The 24,419-nt window shown below is 37.3% G+C and overlaps 2 protein-coding genes across 2 annotated transcripts in view; one reads left to right on the forward strand and one right to left on the reverse strand.

Annotated features, from left to right (window-relative positions):
• The window catches only part of Taf1 (TATA-box binding protein associated factor 1), a 282,189-nt gene that overhangs the window by 107,643 nt on the left and 150,127 nt on the right, over nucleotides 1-24,419 (reverse strand). The gene's annotated exons all lie outside the window — the stretch shown is intronic.
• On the forward strand, nucleotides 122-13,120 carry LOC145737196 (protein GPR107). The gene is made up of 7 exons (XM_081991797.1): nucleotides 122-426; nucleotides 484-594; nucleotides 653-801; nucleotides 6,273-6,432; nucleotides 6,486-7,142; nucleotides 12,472-12,749; nucleotides 12,810-13,120. Exons 1-7 carry the CDS (start codon nucleotides 346-348, stop codon nucleotides 12,955-12,957), a joined length of 1,584 nt encoding a protein of 527 aa, XP_081847923.1. The 5' UTR covers nucleotides 122-345; the 3' UTR covers nucleotides 12,958-13,120.

The following is a 24,419-nucleotide window of genomic DNA, read 5'->3' on the forward strand; positions in this document are numbered from 1 at the left end:
TGTCCCAAGCACTCCAGGCAGTACTACAGTTCCAAAACTCAATAATTTTTCTGATATTTAAAAATGAAAAAAAAAAAATGACATTACTGACAGGACTGACAGGCAATTTTTAACCTAACTTTCTTATACGTCATTCAATAATCAAACATCTTGTGTGTACTCCCCTTTATGGGTGAATTAATGGCAAAAAAGTCTCAAAATGTTTTCCTATGGAGCCTCCTACTGCTAAATCAAGTTATTCTAGCAAGCTTTAACATTACTCTTTAAATACTAATTTAGTTTAGCGTGAACTAAAGTGATAAATCAAGTGTGTTTTTGTGTTCAGCGAAGCCCTACCACGGAATAATGAAGAACCTCGCTGTACGTTTGTGCGTTTTAACGTTCATTTCAATGTGTTCAGCCCGCATTCATCAGCTAGAAATTAAGGTATGTGTTTTAATAAACATTTTATATCACTCACTTATTGGACTATGCTTTTTCTAGAATGATGCCAGAAAGTACATAGGTTTGAGTACCTTTGGGTTCCTTCAAGGTGGTTTCCTAAGCGTGGTATTGACTAATTTCCACGCCAGTGCGGAAAATGAAAGCGCTCTGGTCGGTTGTGTTTAACATTAATTTTTATTAATTCAACTAACTTTGGTATTGGGGACAGTTTGGTTTCAGTTTGGATCGCAGTCTTAACGACGGCATGAACCCGTACCTGGACAGTCATCAAAATGTTTGCATCCTGCAAAGGAACATCACAAGCAGCAGTTTGAATGAAGATTATATCTTTGTTTTGTTGGATTTTAAGAATAACAGGTAACTACACCATTTATTATAATTAGAGTCCTGATTTCTAAGGTTTTTTTGCTTTTTTCTTCTTTTTGTGCTTATTTGCTGCTATTTTTTGTGCAGTTTTATTTTTAGGTTAATTTACAATTGCAATAGTTGTATTGAGATATTGAAGGCTTCTGAGAGACAAAAATATACCAATTATCTGTTGCAAAATGAGTAAATATTAATTTACAAATTTAAACTGACCAAATAATTTCAAAATGCTCCTGAAGTAGTCTAAAAAATGTAAACATTTTCCAGATTTCTATAGAAGCTCCAAAATGCCTTGCAAAAGCTTACAAAACAGCTTAAAAGCTTTTAGAGCAGTCTGAAAGCTTGTAGAGTAGTTTAACAACTTCCAAAAGTTTCTTGAACTTTCTACAAGGTTTCAAATGCCTTAAAAGCAGTCCAGAACCTTCAATGCTCTTTAAACTGTTCAAACACTTTCCAAATGCTCATAAAATCGTCTAAAAAGATTTTAAAACACTACAGAAACTCCAAAATGGTTCACAAGCAGTTGAAAGCCTTCCAAAACAGTCTAGAAGCTTTCAAAAGCTTTTATAACAGTCTGGAAGCTCTCAAAACATTTCAAGACAGGCCAAAAGTGTCAGAAGTCTTTAAATCAATCTAGAAGCTTCTGAAAGCTTTTAGAACCTCCTAAAAGATTCCAAATGCTCTTCACCTAGTTTAGAAGCTTCCAAAAAATTCTAAAACCGTCTAAGAATTTCCAAATGTCTCTTAAGCATTCCAGAACCTTCAATATGCTTTTTAAACTGTCCAAAAACCTTCCAAACACTCTTCAGGTAGTTAAAAAAAGTTTTCAAAACAGTTTTAAACCCTCTGTATGCTTCTAAAGCATTTTACCCCCCTATTGACCAGGATAGACTGATGTTTTTTTGCATTTGTATTATCTACAGACTCCAGGCTGTACACCCTAAAAAAAAATCAGGGCTGTAGCTGTCCTAGTTCAGGAGATTTGATTTTTTAAAGTTGTGCTTGTTGAAACTTGGATTTGTAATCAACAAGCATACATTTTACCCCCTACAGCCCTATTAACCAAAATTGACTAATGTTTTTTTTTGACGTCTGTATTATCTACAGACTCCAGGCTGTCCACCCTAAAAAATCAGGGCTGTAGCTGTCCTAGTTCAGGAGATATGATTTTTCAAAGTTGTGCTTGTTGAAACTTGGATTTGTAATCAACAAGCATACATTTTACCCCCTACAGTTCTGTTAACCACAATAAACGAATGCTTTTTTTTGCGTCTGTATTATCTACAGACTCCAGGCTGTACACACTAAAAAAAATCAAGGCTGTAGCTGTCCTAGTTTAGGAGATTTGATTTTTTAAAGTTGTACTTGTCGAAACTTGGATTTGTAATCAACAAGCATACATTTTACCCCCTACAGTTCTGTTAACCACAATAAACTAATGCTTTTTTTTGCGTCTGTATTATCTACAGACTCCACGCTGTACACACTAAAAAAAATCAGGGCTGTAGCTGTCCTAGTTTAGGAGATTTGATTTTTTAAAGTTGTGCTTGTAGAAACTTGGATTTGTATTCAACAAGCATACATTTTACCCCCTACAGTTCTGTTAACCACAATAAACTAATGTTTTTTTTTTGCGTCTGTATTATCTACAGACTCCAGGCTGTACACACTAAAAAAAATCAGGGCTGTAGCTGTCCTAGTTTAGGAGATTTGATTTTTCAAAGTAGTGCTTGTCAAAACTTGGATTTGTAATCAACAAGCATTCATTTTACCCCCTACAGTTCTGTTAACCACAATAAACTAATGTTTTTTTTGCGTCTGTATTCTCTACAGACTCCACGCTGTACACCCTAAAAAATTAGGGCTGTAGTTGTCCTAGTTCAGGAGATACGATTTTTCAAAGTTGTACTTGTCAAAACTTGGATTTGTAATCAACAAGCATACATTTTACCCCCTACAGCTCTGTTAACCACAATAAACTAATGCTTTTTTTTGCGTCTGTATTATCTACAGACTCCAAGCTGTACACACTAAAAAAATCAGGGCTGTAGCTGTCCTAGTTCAGGAGATATGATTTTTCAAAGTTGTGCTTGTTGAAACTTGGATTTGTAATCAACAAGCATACATTTTACCCCCTACAGTTCTGTTAACCAAAATAGACTAATGTTTTTTTTTGCGTCTGTATTATCTACAGACTCCAGGCTGTACACACTAAAAAAAATCAAGGCTGTAGCTGTCCTAGTTTAGGAGATTTGATTTTTTAAAGTTGTGCTTGTCGAAACTTGGATTTGTAATCAACAAGCATACATTTTACCCCCTACAGTTCGGTTAACCAAAATTGACTAATGTTTTTTTTGCGTCTGTATTATCTACAGACTCCAGGCTGTACACACTAAAAAAAATCAGGGCTGTAGCTGTCCTAGTTCAGGAGATATGATTTTTCAAAGTTGTGCTTGTCGAAACTTGGATTTGTAATCAACAAGCATACATTTTACCCCCTACAGCTCTGTTAACCACAACAGACTAATGTTTTTTTTGCGTTTGTATTATCTACAGACTCCAAGCTGTACACACTAAAAAAAAATAGGGCTGTAGCTGTCCTAGTTTAGGAGATTTGATTTTTTAAAGTTGTGCTTGTAGAAACTTGGATTTGTATTCAACAAGCATACATTTTACCCCCTACAGTTCTGTTAACCACAATAAACTAATGTTTTTTTTTGCGTCTGTATTATCTACAGACTCCACGCTGTACACACTAAAAAAAATCAGGGCTGTAGCTGTCCTAGTTTAGGAGATTTGATTTTTTAAAGTTGTGCTTGTTGAAACTTGGATTTGTAATCAACAAGCATACATTTTACCCCCTACAGTTCTGTTAACCACAATAAACTAATGCTTTTTTTTGCGTCTGTATTATCTACAGACTCCACGCTGTACACACTAAAAAAAATCAGGGCTGTAGCTGTCCTAGTTTAGGAGATTTGATTTTTTAAAGTTGTGCTTGTAGAAACTTGGATTTGTATTCAACAAGCATACATTTTACCCCCTACAGTTCTGTTAACCACAATAAACTAATGTTTTTTTTTTGCGTCTGTATTATCTACAGACTCCAGGCTGTACACACTAAAAAAAATCAGGGCTGTAGCTGTCCTAGTTTAGGAGATTTGATTTTTCAAAGTAGTGCTTGTCAAAACTTGGATTTGTAATCAACAAGCATTCATTTTACCCCCTACAGTTCTGTTAACCACAATAAACTAATGCTTTTTTTGCGTCTGTATTCTCTACAGACTCCACGCTGTACACCCTAAAAAATTAGGGCTGTAGTTGTCCTAGTTCAGGAGATACGATTTTTCAAAGTTGTACTTGTCAAAACTTGGATTTGTAATCAACAAGCATACATTTTACCCCCTACAGCTCTGTTAACCACAATAAACTAATGCTTTTTTTTGCGTCTGTATTATCTACAGACTCCAAGCTGTACACACTAAAAAAATCAGGGCTGTAGCTGTCCTAGTTCAGGAGATATGATTTTTCAAAGTTGTGCTTGTTGAAACTTGGATTTGTAATCAACAAGCATACATTTTACCCCCTACAGTTCTGTTAACCAAAATAGACTAATGTTTTTTTTTGCGTCTGTATTATCTACAGACTCCAGGCTGTACACACTAAAAAAAAATCAAGGCTGTAGCTGTCCTAGTTTAGGAGATTTGATTTTTTAAAGTTGTGCTTGTCGAAACTTGGATTTGTAATCAACAAGCATACATTTTACCCCCTACAGTTCGGTTAACCAAAATTGACTAATGTTTTTTTTGCGTCTGTATTATCTACAGACTCCAGGCTGTACACACTAAAAAAAATCAGGGCTGTAGCTGTCCTAGTTCAGGAGATATGATTTTTCAAAGTTGTGCTTGTCGAAACTTGGATTTGTAATCAACAAGCATACATTTTACCCCCTACAGCTCTGTTAACCACAACAGACTAATGTTTTTTTTGCGTTTGTATTATCTACAGACTCCAAGCTGTACACACTAAAAAAAAATAGGGCTGTAGCTGTCCTAGTTTAGGAGATTTGATTTTTTAAAGTTGTGCTTGTAGAAACTTGGATTTGTATTCAACAAGCATACATTTTACCCCCTACAGTTCTGTTAACCACAATAAACTAATGTTTTTTTTTGCGTCTGTATTATCTACAGACTCCACGCTGTACACACTAAAAAAAATCAGGGCTGTAGCTGTCCTAGTTTAGGAGATTTGATTTTTTAAAGTTGTGCTTGTTGAAACTTGGATTTGTAATCAACAAGCATACATTTTACCCCCTACAGTTCTGTTAACCACAATAAACTAATGCTTTTTTTTGCGTCTGTATTCTCTACAGACTCCACGCTGTACACCCTAAAAAATCAGGGCTGTAGCTGTCCTAGTTCAGGAGATATGATTTTTCAAAGTTGTGCTTGTCAAAACTTGGATTTGTAATCAACAAGCATACATTTTTACCCCCTACAGCTCTGTTCACCAAAATTGACTAATGTTTTTTTTTTGCGTCTGTATTATCTACAGACTCCAGGCTGTCCACCCTAAAAAATCAGGGCTGTAGCTGTCCTAGTTTAGGAGATTTGATTTTTTTAAAGTTGTGCTTGTCGAAACTTGGATTTGTAATCAACAAGCATTCATTTTACCCCCTACAGTTCTGTTAACCACAATAAACTAATGCTTTTTTTTGCGTCTGTATTATCTACAGACTCCAGGCTGTACACACTAAAAAAATCAAGGCTGTAGCTGTCCTAGTTTAGGAGATTTGATTTTTTAAAGTTGTGCTTGTCAAAACTTGGATTTGTAATCAACAAGCATACATTTTTACCCCCTACAGCCCTATTAACCGCAATAGATTAATGTTTTTTTTCGCGTTTGTATTATCTACAGACTCCAGGCTGTACACACTAAAAAAAATCAGGGCTGTAGCTGTCCTAGTTTAGGAGATTTGATTTTTCAAAGTTGTGCTTGTAGAAACTTGGATTTGTATTCAACAAGCATACATTTTCTGTTAACCACAATAAACTAATGTTTTTTTTTGCGTCTGTATTATCTACAGACTCCAAGCTGTACACCCTAAAAAAAATCAGGGCTGTAGCTGTCCTAGTTTAGGAGATTTGATTTTTCAAAGTTGTGCTTGTCAAAACTTGGATTTGTGACCAACAAACATACATTTTACTCCCTACTTTTGCTTTTTTTCACGATTTTAGTGTTTTTTAATCCAGTTTTGATTATTTTGTGTTGTTTCTGTAATTTCTAATTCAAGAGACTTTGTTGTAAATACAAACAGAGTGACACAAAGTAGCATTTTAGGTTAGGTTAGTATATTATTACTCTTCTGAAGATGCCCTAACAGGCAAAACTTAAGTAACTTTTCATTTGTAATTTCTGTTAAACTTATTTGTGTTCTCAGTTTCAATGTTTTTCTAATGCAGATTGCAAGTTAAATGCGCCGACTACCAGCCTATTCAAACCATTCACATCTATAAGAGTAAAGACGAGAAAAAGACCTCGTTTACAACCAACGGGTGCAAGGATGTTAACTTTGGTATGACCAGATTTGTGACCAATGGGAAGACTTTCTACAACGCCTCTGTAAATATGACTCCTAAAAGGGAGAAAGTAATATTTAAATCAAATTTTCACAGTTTTTCATGTCCGTGGAAACCATAAGAGAAGAAGGGTTGTACAACTTGTTCTTCCACAGTTGCCCCAACTACAACGCCAACACGGAAACTGTAGTAAACTTTGAAATTGAAATAACCGAACATAACGTCAACAGTTACTTGTCAGCGGGAGACATTCCCCTTCCGGCTCTGTTTTGTATGCTTTCCATTCTCTTTTTCCTCTCCGGGATGTTTTGGGTGTTTTTGTTGAAACAATCCAAACATCCCGTGTTCAAAATTCACTACATGATGGCCGTTTTGGTTTTCCTGAAAGCGTTCTCGTTGGCTTTTCACGGTATCAACTATCATTTCATCGAACAGCTCGGGTTTCACCTGACCACCTGGGCCATACTGTTCTACGTCGCTCATTTGCTAAAGGGGGCGCTGTTGTTTGTTGTTCTGGTGCTGGTCGGTACCGGTTGGACTTTTATCAAGCACGTGCTCACCCCCAAAGATAAAAAACTGTTTATGGTGGTGATTCCGTTGCAAGTTTTGGCCAATATTGCCGGAATTATTTTGGAGGAGAGCGAGGAGGGCGATCGGGAATATTTGGCCTGGAGAAACGTGGTCATTTTGGTTGATTTGTTGTGTTGCGGCTGTATTCTTTTTCCCGTGGTTTGGTCCATTAGGCATTTGCAGGTATTTTCAGTGTTAGAAAATCGTGGAATTAAATTGTTCTATACGCCAAAATAGTGGAGAAATTGAGCTAATGCCTTGATATTATATGGTCAGATAGGTATGATAAAAACCCGTATAATAGAATGAACACATACGGTTTTAAATGTCAATAATTAATTTTTTAGTTATTTTCCTGAAAAATACTAACTGTCATGTCACATTTGGAACACTTATTATGAAAGAGTCCGGATTTCTAGAAATTCTGCTGTTTTTCATCTTTCTGTCACTTATATTTTCATCGGAACGGAAGTTGATGTCAACTGGCTTAGTTTAGTTGGAACACCCTGTATATTGTATTTTAAAATAAAGCAAGCATAGATCTTGCTTCAAAAATTTCAAATTTCTACAGATTTTTGATCTTGATACGCTTTTAATGAGCGGTTTGGGTGGCTAACCCTGTACGATATACATTGTGGATTTAAACGTGTCAGGATGGCCATTTTAACTAATTGTGGCATGGAGAACACGAATCTGGTGTCCGTTTTAGTGTAACCGCCACCATTTTCTCACTGACTTTGAAATTAGGACATTTTTGACAGTTTTTAAGACAAATGACACTTTTCGTCACATTTCTACCATTAACCTAAACTAAGACAGTTAGTTAAAGACAACTTTCAATTTTTTTTTTTTCAAGGTCGCTTGGTGCGTTGTATCGGTTGTTGTTTTCCATTTTGTTCCTGACTGTCCTTTCAAACTGTGTTTCTGACATTCTGACAGTTCAAACTTTGACACCACTGACTGTACTAAGTTTTGTAGTGTTTTTTTAGGTTATTGAATAGGAAATTCAATAAGGATTCCAAAAATGCGCTTAAAACTGTCATTTTTGCACTCCAAGTGGGTTTACAGGTAGTTTTGTACCTGACTGTTCTTTCGAACTATCTTTCTGGTAGTTCAAACTTTGACACTGCTTTTCTCCCTGACTGTACTAAATTTTGTACTGTTTTGTTAGGTTATTGAATAGGAAATTTAATGAGAATTCCAAAACTGTGCTTAAAACAGACATTTTTTCACTCCAAGTGGGTTTTACAAGCGATTTTGTACCTGACTGTCCTTTCAAACTGTCTTTCTGGTAGTTCAAACTTTGATACCGTTTTTTTTCCCTGACTGTACTCAATTTTGTAGTGTTTTCTTAGGTTATTGAATCGGAAATTTAATGAGGATACCAAAAATTGGCTTAAAACAGTAATTTGCTCACTCCAAATGGGTTTTACAAGCGATTTTGTCCCTGACTGTCCTTTCAAACTGTTTTTCTGGTAGTTCAAACTTTGACACTACTTTTCTCCCTGACTGTACTAAACTTTGTAGTGTTTTCTTAGGTTATTGAATAGGAAATTTAATGAGGATTCCAAAAATATGCTTAAAACAGACATTTTTGCACTCCAACTAGGTTTACAGGCAGTTTTGTACTTGACTGTTCTTTCGAACTGTCTTTCTGATAGTTCAAAATTTGGCACCGTTTTTCTCCCTGACTGTACTAAACTTTATAGTGTTTTTTTAGGTTATTGAATAGGAAATTCAATAAGGATTCCAAAAATGCGCTTAAAACTGTCATTTTTGCTCTCCAAGTAGGTTTTACAGGCAATTTTGTACCTGACTGTCCTTTCAAACTGTCTTTCTGGTAGTTCAAACTTTGACACAGCTTTTCTCCCTGACTGTACCAAATTTTGTAGTGTTTTTTTAGGTTATGGAATAGGAAATTTAATGAGGATTCCAAAAATGTGCTTAAAACAGACATTTTTGCACTCCAAGTGGGGTTACAGGCAGTTTTGTACCTGACTGTTCTTTTGAACTGTCTTTCTGGTAGTTCAAACTTTGACACCGCTTTTCTCCCTGACTGTACCAAATTTTGTAGTGTTTTTTAGGTTATAGAATAGGAAATTTAATGAGGATTCCGAAAATGTGCTTTAAACAGACATTTTTGCACTCCAAGTGGATTTACAGGCAGTTTTGTACCTGACTGTCCTTTCAAACTGTCTTTCTGGTAGTTCAAACTTTGATACCGTTTTTTTCCCTGACTGTACTCAATTTTGTAGTGTTTTCTTAGGTTATTGAATAGGAAATTTAATGAGGATTCCAAAAATGTGCTTAAAACAGTAATTTTCTCACTCCAAATGGGTTTTACAAGCGATTTTGTCCCTGACTGTCCTTTCAAACTATGTTTCTGGTAGTTCAAACTTTGACACCACTTTTCTCCCTGACTGTACTAAACTTTGTAGTGTTTTGTTAGGTTATTGAATAGGAAATTTAATGAGGATTTCAAAAGTGTGCTTAAAACAGACATTTTTGCACTCCAAGTGGGGTTTACAAGTGATTTTGTCCCTGACTGTCCTTTCAAACTGTTTTTCTGGTAGTTCAAACTTTGACACTACTTTTCTCCCTGACTGTACTAAACTTTGTAGTGTTTTCTTAGGTTATTGAATAGGAAATTTAATGAGGATTCCAAAAATATGCTTAAAACAGACATTTTTGCACTCCAAGTGGGTGTTACAAGCGATTTTGTCCCTGACTGTCCTTTCAAACTGTCTTTCTGGTAGTTCAAACTTTTACACTGCTTTTCTCCCTGACTGTACTAAATTTTGTAGTGTTTTTTTAGGTTATTGAATAGGAGATTTAATGAGGATTCCAAAAATGTGCTTAAAACTGTCATTTTTGCACTCCAAGTGTGTTTTACAAGCGATTTTGTCCCTGATTGTCTTTTCAAACTATGTTTCTGGTAGTTCAAACTTTGACACCACTTTTCTCCCTGACTGTACTAAATTTTGTAGTGTTTTCTTAGTTTATTGAATAGGGCATTTAATGAGGATTCCAAAAATGTGCTTAAAACAGACATTTTTGCACTCCAAGCGGGGTTTACAGGTGATTTTATCCCTGACTGTCCTTTTAAACTGTCTTTCTGGTAGTTCAAACTTTGACACCACTTTTCTCCCTGACTGTACTAAACTTTGTAGTGTTTTGTTAGGTTATTGAATAGGAAATTTAATGAGGATTCCAAAAATGTGCTTAAAACAGTCATTTTCTCACTCCAAATGGGTTTTACAAGCGATTTTGTCCCTGACTGTCCTTTCAAACTATGTTTCTGGTAGTTCAAACTTTGACACCACTTTTCTCCCTGACTGTACTAAACTTTGTAGTATTTTGTTAGGTTATTGAATAGGAAATTTAATGAGGATTCCAAAAATGTGCTTAAAACAGTCATTTTCTCACTCCAAATGGGTTTTACAAGCGATTTTGTCCCTGACTGTCCTTTCAAACTATGTTTCTGGTAGTTCAAACTTTGACACCACTTTTCTCCCTGACTGTACTAAACTTTGTAGTGTTTTGTTAGGTTATTGAATAGGAAATTTAATGAGGATTCCAAAAATATGCTTAAAACAGACATTTTTGCATTCCAAGTGGGGTTTACAAGCGATTTTGTCCCTGACTGCCCTTTTAAACTGTCTTTCTGGTAGTTCAAACTTTGACACTACTTTTCTCCCTGACTGTACTAAACTTTGTAGTGTTTTCTTAGGTTATTGAATAGGAAATTTAATGAGGATTCCAAAAATATGCTTAAAACAGACATTTTTGCACTCCAAGTGGGTGTTACAAGCGATTTTGTCCCTGACTGTCCTTTCAAACTGTCTTTCTGGTAGTTCAAAATTTGGCACCGTTTTTCTCCCTGACTGTACTAAACTTTGTAGTCTTTTTTTAGGTTATTGAATAGGAAATTTAATGAGGATTCCAAAAATGTGCTTAAAACAGACATTTTTGCACTCCAAGTAGGTTTACAGGCAGTTTTGTACCTGACTGTTCTTTCGAACTGTCTTCCTGATAGTTCAAAATTTGGCACCGTTTTTCTCCCTGACTGTACTAAACTTTATAGTGTTTTTTTAGGTTATTGAATAGGGAATTTAATGAGGATTCCAAAAATGTGCTTAAAACAGACATTTTTGCAGTCCAAGTGGGGTTTACAAGCGATTTTGTCCCTGACTGTCCTTTCAAACTGTGTTTCTGACATTCTGACAGTTTAAACTTTGACACCGCTTTTCTCCTTGACTGTACTAAATTTTGTAGTGTTTTTTTAGGTTATTGAATAGGAAATTTAATGAGGATTCGAAAAATGTGCTTAAAACAGACATTTTTTCACTCCAAGTGGGGTTTACAAGCGATTTTGTCCCTGACTATCTTTCAAACTGTGTTTCTGACAGTTCAAACTTTGGCACCGCTTTTCTCCCTGACTGTACCAAATCTCATAGCGTTTTTTAGGCTACTGGATAGGAAATTTAATGAGGATTCCAAAAATGCGCTTTAAGCAGTCACTTTCTCACTCCAAATGGGTTTTACAAGCGATTTTGTCCCTGACTGTCCTTTCAAACCGCTTTTTTGGTAGTTCAAACTTTGACACCGCTTTTCTCCCTGAAAGAGAGCAAAAATATTCGTAAAGAACTGCTAAACTGATCCCTGGAAGTTTCACTTTGAGCTTTTGAAAAATGACACTTTCAGGTTTTCAAGTGTCATAACTCCTAACCAGAATGAGATGCAGCTAAACGGGTTGCAAGTTTAGATAAGACTTTTTGAGATTTATTGGCGTTTCAAGATAAGAAATGCTCCCTCTGGTGATCAGTTTTGAAAACAGTTTCGGGCATTCCAGCTGTCATTTCGCCCTTTTGTTCACATTGATTTTGGTTAGGAATTTATCACAGGTTTCATAAATATGAAGTGACAGTGTCGCATATTATTTATAATGTTAGGTTAGGAACGTGTTGCGCGATTTTAGTTCAACACTGGCGCTGCGATCTTCAGCTGCCTGGACTATAAGGCCCGCCAATAGTGATATTTTTAATTTTGACAGGTGTCAAGTGACAGCTGTCGTTTTGCTCTATCTTATCCAGTTTAAGAGGTATAGGACACTCCATAAACTAAAAATGTCACTATTTCAAACGTCAATATTTCGAAAACCGTCGCAAATAGGTTATGATAGATCAAAAATATTTGAAATCGATTATACAGGGTGTTCCATTTAAAATAAGCAAGTTGACATCTACTTCCGGTTAAACCGGAAGTGACAGAAAGATTCCATCCAAAATGTTCAAATTTCTACAAATATTTGATAGATAGATAATGGTTTGTCCATATTGTCTGTATACTTTAACGGATACAGGACAAGCTTATTTTATCTGTAAAGTAAAGAAAATAGTGTCATCAACTCAGTTTCCTTAAAAAATTGATATAGAACATTTTAATGCTACACTAACAAAAATTAATTAATAAATTAATATTGTAAAGCAATCATTGTTCTGGTGTATTCTAGGAAGCCTCTCAAACTGACGGTAAAGCCGCAATTAACTTGAGAAAACTACGTTTGTTCCGGCACTTTTACGTCATGGTCGTGTCCTACATTTACTCCACAAGGATTATTGTGTACCTACTGAAAATCACGTTGGCTTTCCAGTACGGCTGGTTGCACGAAATGTTCCGGGAAATGGCCACTTACGTGTTTTTCGTATTGACTGCGTACAAATTTAGACCGGCCTCGCAAAATCCTTACTTTGCTATCAGCGACGACGAGGACGATGACATGGACGAAGTGTTAGTTGTTCTATCTCACGCTTTTAAGCTTTTCCTTGACGGTTGACTTGTAAAATGTAGATTGACCGAGTCCGGAGCCACTGAAGGATTGAAAAAGGTCAATTCCAGGGTGACCAAAGTACCGTTACACATGGCAATGACTGAAGTAACCGAAGAGGAAAAAGACGCTCTTCTCAAACAGAATGAAAGCAGCCACGACTATGATTAAACCACTCAATTTCAGTTGATTCACTGTGATAGGGAATTTTTAGTTGTTTTTTTAATGTTTTGTGTGTTACTTAACTTTAACAATAAGAATAGTAAATTATACATGTTGAAGAACTGATGTATATAAGTTGATGTAATTTCAAATAAATTGCTCGCCAGGTCAACCGGGATAGTTCATTTTTGGGTCATTTTTATAACCTCACCATTTCGGAAACGATTGGACACATTTTAATGTCAGTCAATAAAGTTGATAGTTGAAAGCACAACATACTTTTATTAATAGTGTACCGTCGTACTCCTTAATGACACACTTCTTGTACAACACTGTATATTGTTTACAAAACAATAAACTGACACTGACACTTAACCTCGTTATCTGACAACTTCGACTTCACTACAACCATCAACTCAACAACTAACTAACCAGGCCTGGTTCAGCTGCTTATATAGGCTTCCATGGTTTCTAGAAAGTTCCCAAATATTCATGAAATTGACTTTCTCTCTCACACTCATTAAGCTGTAACATAAATCTCTCTCTCTATATAAGCAACGGAGCCAGGATTTTCTAGAACACAGACAAAAGAATGTAGAACGTAAACAAAGCAACGTAACATACAGGGGTAACAACAAATAACTAAAGAAATCCTAACTAATAGTCAAAAGTTCGCTTCGCAACACTGCCCCCCTCCTAGAGTTGATCGTCCCGATCATCAACTTCACCAGCTTTGGGTGGTCGGTAAGGTGCAAGTCGATCCAGGTGAACTATTTTCATTTTCGCCCGATGTCCTCGTTGTATTCTGTAGACGACGTCGTTCAGACGCTTTATAACGTCGTAGGGTCCCTCCCATGACCTCTGTAGCTTCGGTGACTTTCCTTTCTTTCGAGCAGGATTGTATAACCAGACCTGATCACCGGCTTGGAATCCGCTGCTGTTGGCCCTTTTGTCATATCTTGTCTTTAGTCGGTCGCTTGCAAATTTCAACTTCTGCCGGACTTCCTCATGGATCACGTGCAAGCGTTGCGCCAATTTTTCTGAATAGCTATCACAAGAGGCTGGGGGTTCTTCCGGTCGTCCAAAAAGAAGATCCATTGGCAAACGAAGCTCCCTTCCAAAGACAACACTAGCTGGTGTTTTGCCAGTGGAATCATGTACTGCCGATCGATAAGCCATCAGGAACAACGGAATGTGCTGATCCCAATCTGTCTGATTGTTATCGACGACTGTCCTTAAGTAGTTGTCTAGTGTCCGGTTGAAACGTTCCACCATTCCGTCTGACTGTGGGTGTAATGGAGTAGTTCTGGTTTTCCTAATTCCCAATCGGTCACACACTTCCGTGAATACTGCCGATTCGAAATTACGCCCTTGATCCGAATGCAGCTCCCTCGGTACTCCAAATCTGCAGAAGAAGTTGTCAACCAGAACTTCTGCTACAGTAGCGGCTTCCTGGTTTGGTATTGCGTACACTTCTGGCCATTTACTGAAGTAGTCCATTGCGACCAAGACATAGCGATTTCCGGAATTAGTTTTGGGAAAAGGTCCAGCTACATCAACGGCAATCCTCTCAAACGGAGCTCCGACAATATACTGCTTCATACATCCTCGGCTTCGAGTTTTGGGACCCTTGCTACTGAAACAGTCTGCGCAACGCCGACACCAATCTTCTACATCTGAGCGGCTTTGTAGCCAATAGAACCTTTCCCTAACTTTATTTAACGTTTTGTTGATGCCAAAGTGCCCTCCACCAATTCCATTATGGGCTTCTTTCAGTACGTCACTAACTCGGTTTCTTGGCAGAACTACCTGTAGTCGTTCTTCTTTCCCATTTTCTTTTTAGTAAATCTCCATCAATAATAAGGGACTCCCATAATGCCCAATATCCCTTTAATGTTGGAGACTTAGCGGAAATCTGCTCCCAATTTGGTCTTTCTCCACGCTCTTTCCAGTTAATTATCTGTCCTAAATCGGGGTCGTTGATCGGCAGCCAAGTTTTCCCAATCCCATGCGATGTCATTTATTGACTTGGAAAACCTGTCTTGTTTATTTAGACGACATCATTATTATGGGCAAAACATTTGAAGAACACCTGCAAAACGTTGAAGAAATCTTCAAGAAGTTCAGAGGGGCAAACCTGAAATTAAATCCGAATAAGTGCAGCTTTTTCCAAGAAGAAGTCGAATACTTGGGACACGTTATATCGTCAAAAGGAGTAAAAACCGACCCGAAGAAAACTGAAGCTGTAAAAAATTGGCCTGTTCCGAAAGACAAGCATGAATTAAGAAGTTTTCTGGGATTGTGTTCCTATTACAGAAGGTTTGTTCGTGGATTTGCTGATATAGCCAGACCCCTACACAAATTGACGGAGAATAACCAGCCCTTCGAATGGACTACAACATGTCAGGAAGCCATGGAAGAACTGAAAGTAACCCTTTGTTCTCCACCAGTTTTGGCTTTTCCACGACCTGGGCGAAGAGTTTATTGTGGCACGCAGATGCTAGTAATATTGGTTTAGGCGGAGTTTTATCTCAAACCCAAGACGGTGAAGAACGAGTGATCGCCTATTTCAGCAAATCACTATCAAAGCCAGAGAGAAATTATTGCGTAACCAGGAAGGAGCTGTTAGCCGTAGTGAAAACAGTCGAGCAGTTTCACAAATACCTGTACGGACAACGATTCAGACTAAGGACGGACCATGCCTCTCTGAAATGGCTATTTCAATAGTATATAGAACATCATTACATGGCGCTGCGGTAAAACAAGTGAGTTGACGAGGAAAAGTGATAAGATTGAGACTATAAACACATAGCACACAAAACATGGATCTAAAGCAACCAAATGAATTATGTTTGGATGGGGACATTGCAAATAATTTAAAAAAATGGAAGCAACGATTTGAAACCTTTATGGAAGCAACAGGTATTGATGGTAACAAAGATATAAGTGAAGAAAGAAAGGTTGCAATTCTACTACATATTGTTACGATTTTCCCGTGGGTTCACACAAAGTCAGTTTAACTCAACAATTAATACATTTATTTACACTTCAAAACACTCCGTACAATAATTAACTCAACTACTAAAAAAACACTACTACAATTCCACAATTATTCCACTATTTAAACTTTACCGCGTTCCCAAATTTACTACTACGCCGTCGTCGACACCGCTTCTTTTATATTCGCAAACCACGTTCTAGAATGACCGCAAAACGCTTCGCGATTTGCCTCGAATATTCAAGATGCTTCTAGGTGTCGCTTTCTAACGGCGGCCTACTTTAACACGCGCCCGGCCAGATATTGCGGCGCATCGGTTTTATCCCGAAGCGAGCGCTCGTTCAGAAGTATCGAGCATATAGTAGGCCCAAACCGTAACAATATTATTGGTGATGAAGTTCAAGAAATCTTTGCCACGTTTGAAGTTTCAGCAGAAATTAAAGGTGCTAGAGGTACTAGAAAAATATTTTATTCCAACAAGTAATGAGACCGTGAATCGACATGTTTTTAACACTAGAAATCAATTAGAAGGTGAGCCAATTGATGTGTTTATCACTGAGTTGAAAAAATTAAGCAAAAATTGTCATTTTTGCACTCCAAGTGGATTTTACAAGCGACTTTGTCCCTGACTGTCCTTTCAAACTGTCTTTCTGGTAGTTCAAACTTTGACACCGCTTTTCTCCCTGACTGTACCAAATCTCATAGCGTTTATTGAATAGGAAATTTAATGAGGATTCCAAAAATGTGCTTAAAACAGAAATTTTTTCACTCCAAGTGAGTTTTAGAGGCAATTTTGGCCTTGACTGTCCTTTCAAACTGTGTTTCTGACAGTTCAAACTTTGACACCGCTTTTCTCCCTGGCTGTACTAAATTTTGTAGTGTTTTCTTAGGTTATTGAATAGGAAATTTAATGAGGATTCCAAAAATGTGCTTAAAACAGTAATTTTCTCACTCCAAGTGGGTTTTACAAGCGATTTTGTCCCTGACTGTCCTTTCAAACTATGTTTCTGGTAGTTCAAACTTTGACACCACTTTTCTCCCTGACTGTACTAAATTTTGTAGTGTTTTTTTAGGTTATTGAATAGGAAATTTAATGAGAATTCCAAAACTGTGCTTAAAACAGACATTTTTTCACTCCACGTGGGGTTTACAAGCGATTTTGTACCTGACTGTCCTTTCAAACTGTCTTTCTGGTAGTTCAAACTTTGATACCGTTTTTTTCCCTGACTGTACTCAATTTTGTAGTGTTTTCTTAGGTTATTGAATAGGAAATTTAATGAGGATTCCAAAAATATGCTTAAAACAGACATTTTTGCACTCCAAGTGGGTGTTACAAGCGATTTTGTCCCTGACTGTCCTTTCAAACTGTCTTTCTGGTAGTTCAAACTTTTACACTGCTTTTCTCCCTGACTGTACTAAATTTTGTAGTGTTTTGTTAGGTTATTGAATAGGAAATTTAATGAGGATTCCAAAAATGTGCTTAAAACAGTCATTTTCTCACTCCAAATGGGTTTTACAAGCGATTTTGTCCCTGACTGTCCTTTCAAACTATGTTTCTGGTAGTTCAAACTTTGACACCACTTTTCTCCCTGACTGTACTAAACTTTGTAGTGTTTTGTTAGGTTATTGAATAGGAAATTTAATGAGGATTCCAAAAATGTGCTTAAAACAGTCACTTTCTCACTCCAAATGGGTTTTACAAGCGATTTTGTCCCTGACTGTCCTTTCAAACTATGTTTCAGGTAGTTCAAACTTTGACACCACTTTTCTCCCTGACTGTACTAAACTTTGTAGTGTTCTGTTAGGTTATTGAATAGGAAATTTAATGAGGATTCCAAAAATGTGCTTAAAACTGACATTTTTGCACTCCAAGTGGGGTTTACAAGCGATTTTGTCCCTGACTGTCCTTTTAAACTGTCTTTCTGGTAGTTCAAACTTTGACACTGCTTTTCTCCCTCTGTACTAAATTTTGTAGTGTTTTTTTAGGTTATTGAATAGGAAATTTCATGAGGATTTCAAAAGTGTGCTTAAAACAGACATTTTTGCACTCCAAGTGGGGTTTACAAGTGATTTTGTCCCTGACTGTCCTTTCAAACTGTTTTTCTGGTAGTTCAAACTTTGACACTACTTTTCTCCCTGACTGTACTAAACTTTGTAGTGTTTTCTTAGGTTATTGAATAGGAAATTTAATGAGGATTCCAAAAATATGCTTAAAACAGACATTTTTGCACTCCAAGTGGGTGTTACAAGCGATTTTGTCCCTGACTGTCCTTTCAAACTGTCTTTCTGGTAGTTCAAACTTTTACACTGCTTTTCTCCCTGACTGTACTAAATTTTGTAGTGTTTTTTTAGGTTATTGAATAGGAGATTTAATGAGGATTCCAAAAATGTGCTTAAAACTGTCATTTTTGCACTCCAAGTGTGTTTTACAAGCGATTTTGTCCCTGATTGTCTTTTCAAACTATGTTTCTGGTAGTTCAAACTTTGACACCACTTTTCTCCCTGACTGTACTAAACTTTGTAGTGTTCTGTTAGGTTATTGAATAGGAAATTTAATGAGGATTCCAAAAATGTGCTTAAAACTGTCATTTTTGCACTCCAAGTGTGTTTTACAAGCGATTTTGTCCCTGACTGTCCTTTCAAACTGTCTTTCTGGCAGTTCAAACTTTGACACCGTTTTTTTCCCTGACTACTAAACTTTGTAGTGTTTTTTTAGGTTATTGAATAGGAAATTCAATGAGGATTCCAAAAATGCGCTTAAAACTCTCAATTTTGCACTCCAAGTAGGTTTACAGCCAGTTTTGTACCTGACTGTTCTTTCAAACTGTCTTTCTGGTAGTTCAAAATTTGACATCACTTTTCTCCCTGACTGTACTAAACTTTGTAGTGTTTTTTTAGGTTATTGAATAGGAAAAACATTTTTATGATTTAAAAAATAAAGGTAAACCTCTTGATTTCGAGAAGGGAGAAAATGTATACGTTAAGGATCTTGTACATAACATGACTCCTGCAAAAGTAATTGGACCATCTCATAGACCTTCTTCACATAACCCTGTAAGTTCTGATGATGAACTAGATTTTGATGTGAACCAAGTTCCAGATAATCAACCTGATTTTGTAGAAAATTCTTTGCAGAATTTTAATAATGTTGGACCTTCAACTGAAAATAATCCTACAACTTCAAGGTCTGGACGGTTGATTAAAAAGCCGGAGTATCTTAAAGATTATGTTCCTTAAAATAACTAATTGTATTATATTTTTATTTTTTATAAGAAAAAAGGTATGTCAGGTATCATAGTAATAATAACTATGATAGGTAGTTGGTTGGTGGTGACAGAAAGAGGCAGTCAATAAAGTTGATAGTTGAAAGCACAACATACTTTTATTAATAGTATTTAGAACATCATTACAGTTTGGACTGTCATTGGGCTTGGTTTATTGGCTTTCTACTGATGTAAAAAACTGGCTTTTCTACTTCAATGTCGTGACAGCAAGACCACCTCAAAGTTTCTCAGGATTAAAAGCACGTTCCAACTCAACCACGGTCTGACCGAACAAGCTCTTTTACGTGAAAGAATACAGGACATTCGCCGGGACTGATTACCATAAACTTCTGGATATCAACAACAAGTGGACCGTTTAACACACCAACGCTGGAGTATAACTGAAGCCATATAGCGACAGACACAACAGAACCGGCAGTTGGTTGAATTACGGGTTTCCCACGGGAAACGCGCAAGAGGTCTAATCGTCAAGAGGTATAATCGAAACCGAACGCAACCGAATGTAGTCGGATGACGTCTTTGGTTGGATTGCACCAATTTAGAAAATTTGGAAGTAAACAAACTAATAATATAGAATACATTATTATGCAAGAAAAACATTAGAAATTGAGATGTTGAGAACAAGACAGTATTTATTTGATTACTATATGTGATCAGTCACTGGCTTAGCATAGGTTCACCTAGCATTTTTTTTTAATTTTAGTTAAAAAATAACCATTGCGATGTAACCACCTTACTGATACTTTATGTAATCGGCCACTGGGTTAGCATAGGTTCACATGAGCATTTTTTTAGTTATTACATTTAAAAAATAACACCTATCTTAAATACGATATGAAATTACTTTGGTGCGGGCAGTCATAAACTAGTCTACCGGCGCATCGACGAGTGTGCCCGATGTCGATTATACCAGCTGACGAGTGTGCCCAATGACGCCGTCCCATTTCCCACTACCCGAAAGTGGAGAATCGGACTGTCTATAAAACTGGCGTGCGCCGCCAGTTCGTGGTCTGTTGAGATCGCCAGCTCTCCCCGAGCAACATCTCAACCTCCCAGCAGCACCGCCGACCATAGTAAGTATACCTGTTTGGTGGCTAGCCCTCCTAGTGCACTGTGTACCTGTTATTTGAACACCGAGGCTCGCTAGACCGGGTGTTTGTTTACTCCAACCCTGTACCGCCGTTTGTTGTAGCGTCGTGGTTCGCTAGACCGGGCGCTACCTTAACGTTCACGTCCCAGTTTTCATTGCAAACGCTACATGGTTCGCTAGACCGGGCGTTTGCACCGTTAGTCCCAGCCCGGCCCTTTTACTTCAGTAGCATCGTGGCTCGCTAGACCCGGTGCTACGCCATAGATCAGGCATTGTAGGTTTCTATACAAACACTACATGGTTCGCTAGACCGGGTGTTTGTTTACTTTTCCCCGGTAGGCCAATTTCCGGCCCTAGTTCACTCTGTAGCGTCGAGGTTCGCTAGACCGGGCGCTACACGATAGTTCCACATTCAACACAAACGCTACATGGTTCGCTAGACCGGGCGTTGGTGTCATTTAGTAGTCCGGCCGCACGTCCTGGCCCTGTCTTTTGTTGACTACGCTACATGGTTCGCTAGACCGGGCGTAGGAAGCAAGTTTCTAAATCCTGTTGCCGACAAGAACCACTACAAGGCTCGTATAGACCGGGTGGTTCAGTAGTACCCTCTTCCGAGTCTTTTACCGACACCGTAACTTTATTTGCAGTAGGACGGTTAATTGCTTAGCTGTAAACGTAGACCTACGTTGTCCCCGTAATTAACTTTGAATCATCATTGTACCCGTAACATTCATTGCATTGCGTGGCCTTTAACTTTCTGCATTATACCGTTGACCTGTTGCACACTCCCACTCTCGTTCTTGTCTAATTAAGGGGAGGGGGGATTTAAGATACGTTTAATTAGATAATTAATTGGTTTAGTTAAGTTTGCTGGCGTTGTAGACTAAGCAAAGAGAATAGACGTTAGTCGATTGGTACTTTTGGCTTTTATTAGCGTTGACACCAACTGAACCACTGTTACCACAGATTGACGGGAACCTTGTCTCCAGCTGTTTAAAAGCTACCAAGGCATACGAATTGTGTTTCCTGGTTCACATTTCGAAAACTCTAAATTCTTGAAACCAGGTGACGCCCGAGGCAATTCTCATTAACTTTAGTTCTAGAACACACTTTATTAGAACTCTCGCATAAATAGCGTCACAAGTAGAAGCGCCACCTGAAGACAGATAACGTAGAACTATTATTAATCTTACTGAAAAAGAACTGTCTGCTGATGAACAGAGTGTTTTGAGCAAAAGAGGAAATTTAGCAATAGTACCTGCAAAGCTGCCGGTGGAGGAAATTATTGCAAATGTGGAGAGTGGGATACGGTTGTTGCCAATACATACCGCAGAGCACATAAGAGTAGAATTGCACGTATTCTGCAGCGAGCAAAGCCCCCAAAAAGCAATCTCACTTTTGGAGAAAGAACAGCTCTTAACACACTCAATCAAAAGACAGAGAGATCCTCGTTTTACCTGCTGATAAAGGAAATCAACAGTGATCATATCAACAACTGATTACGAACGGAAGATCGAAACCCTTCTGGATCCCTAACCTACCAGAAGTTGCCTTGAAAGATTCCACGACTGTCGCTGCTGAAAATATCTCGATACTCAAGAAGTCAGAGGACCTTTCACCCAGACTTTGTGGTTTACCTAAAATACACAAGCCTGTACCTCTGAGACCCTTCGTTAGTGCCATAGGAGGGCTTACGTATGAGATAGCAAAGTACTTTACAACACTCCTTCAATCAAAAATAGGAAATACTTGTACAGCTTCATAAAAGACACATTTTGTGGACTAATTGCATGCCTTAACTTTATCTCCAGGTGACGTCCTTGTGAGTTTTGATCTTGTTGCTTTATTATTATACTGTGGTACCCATCAAAACGGCTCTGGAGTAGATAGAACAAGATTTTCCACTGGACATCGCCAAATTGTTCAGACACTGCCTAACCACCACTTATTTCCAATGGTAGGGTGAATTCTTCTAACAGAATGATGGTGTAGCAATGGGTAGAAAACCGCGTCAAAATCGCGTCTAAAACCCACTTGCAGTGAGAAAATTACTGTTTTAAGCACATTTTTGGAATCTTCATTAAATTTCCTATCCAATAACCTGAAAAACCCAGTACAATGAGGAAGAAGAGCGGTGTTAAAGTTTGAACTGCCAGAAACACAGTTTGAAAAGACAGTCAGGGACAAAATTGCCTCTAAAACCCTCTTGGAGTGAGAAAATGACTGTTTTAAGCACATTTTTGGAATCCTCATTAAATTTCCTATCCAATAACCTGAAAAAACTTGTACAATGAGGAAGAAAAGCGGTGTTTAAGTTTAAACTGCCAGAAACACAGTTTGAAAAGACATTCAGTGACAAAATCGCTTCTAAAACCCACTTGGAGTGAGAAAATGACTGTTTTAAGCACATTTTTGGAATCCTCATTAAATTTCCTATCCAATAACCTGAAAAAACTTGTACAATGAGGAAGAAAAGCGGTGTTTAAGTTTAAACTGCCAGAAACACAGTTTGAAAAGACATTCAGTGACAAAATCGCTTCTAAAACCCACTTGGAGTGAGAAAATGACTGTTTTAAGCACATTTTTGGAATCCTCATTAAATTTCCTATCCAATAACCTGAAAAAACTAGTACAATGAGGAAGAAAAGTGGCTTTTAAGTTTGAACTGCCAGAAACACAGTTTGAAGACAGTCAAGGACAAAATTGCCTCTAAAACCTACTTGGAGTGAGAAAATGATTGTTTTAAGTACATTTTTGGAATCCTCATTAAATTTCCTATTCAATAACCTGATAAAACCAGTACAATGAGGAAGAAAAGCGGTGTTTAAGTTTGAACTGCCAGAAACACAGTTTGAAGACATTCAGGGACAAATTCGCCTCTAAAACCCACTTGGAGTGAGAAAATGACTGTTTTAAGCACATTTTTGGAATCCTCATTAAATTTCCTATCCAATAACTTAAAAAAACATTACAAAATTTAGTACAATCAGGGAGAAAAGTGTGTCAAAGTTTGAACTGTCAGAAACATAGTTTTGAAAGACAGTCAATTACAAAATTGCCTCTAAAACCCACTTGGATTGAGAAAATGACTGTTTTAAGCACATTTTTAAAATCCTCATTAAATTTCTTATCCAATAACCTGAAAAAACCAGTACAATGAGGAAGAAAAGCGGTGTTTAAGTTTGAACTGCCAAAAACACAGTTTGAAAAGACAGTCAGGGACAAAATTGCCTCTAAAACCAACTTGGAGTGAGAAAATGACTGTTTCAGGCACATTTTTAAAATCCTCATTAAATTTCCTATCCAATGACCTGAAAAAACTAGTAAATGAGGAAGAAAAGCGGTGTTTAGTTTAAACTGCCAGGAACACAGTTTGAAGACAGTCAAGGACAAAATTGCCTCTAAAACCTACTTGGAGTGAGAAAATGATTGTTTTAAGTACATTTTTGGAATCCTCATTAAATTTCCTATTCAATAACCTGATAAAACCAGTACAATGAGGAAGAAAAGCGGTGTTTAAGTTTGAACTGCCAGAAACACAGTTTGAAGACATTCAGGGACAAATTCGCCTCTAAAACCCACTTGGAGTGAGAAAATGACTGTTTTAAGCACATTTTTGGAATCCTCATTAAATTTCCTATCCAATAACTTAAAAAAACATTACAAAATTTAGTACAATCAGGGAGAAAAGTGTGTCAAAGTTTGAACTGTCAGAAACATAGTTTTGAAAGACAGTCAATTACAAAATTGCCTCTAAAACCCACTTGGATTGAGAAAATGACTGTTTTAAGCACATTTTTAAAATCCTCATTAAATTTCTTATCCAATAACCTGAAAAAACCAGTACAATGAGGAAGAAAAGCGGTGTTTAAGTTTGAACTGCCAAAAACACAGTTTGAAAAGACAGTCAGGGACAAAATTGCCTCTAAAACCAACTTGGAGTGAGAAAATGACTGTTTCAGGCACATTTTTAAAATCCTCATTAAATTTCCTATCCAATGACCTGAAAAAACTAGTAAATGAGGAAGAAAAGCGGTGTTTAGTTTAAACTGCCAGGAACACAGTTTGAAGACAGTCAAGGACAAAATTGCCTCTAAAA

Source organism: Ips typographus, linkage group LG13 (genome assembly GCF_016097725.1).
Source record: "Ips typographus isolate SLU linkage group LG13, UJ_Ityp_2.0, whole genome shotgun sequence".
In the NCBI taxonomy this organism is placed as follows: domain Eukaryota; kingdom Metazoa; phylum Arthropoda; class Insecta; order Coleoptera; family Curculionidae; genus Ips; species Ips typographus.

Coding starts and splice junctions, on each gene's coding strand:
- LOC145737196 (XM_081991797.1), top strand. CDS start 346: ATGAAGAACCTCGCTGTACGTTTGTGCGTTTTAACGTTCATTTCAATG. Junction 595..652: donor CGGAAAATGAAAGCGCTCTG/GTCGGTTGTGTT, acceptor TATTGGGGACAG/TTTGGTTTCAGTTTGGATCG. Junction 802..6,272: donor TTGGATTTTAAGAATAACAG/GTAACTACACCA, acceptor TTTCTAATGCAG/ATTGCAAGTTAAATGCGCCG.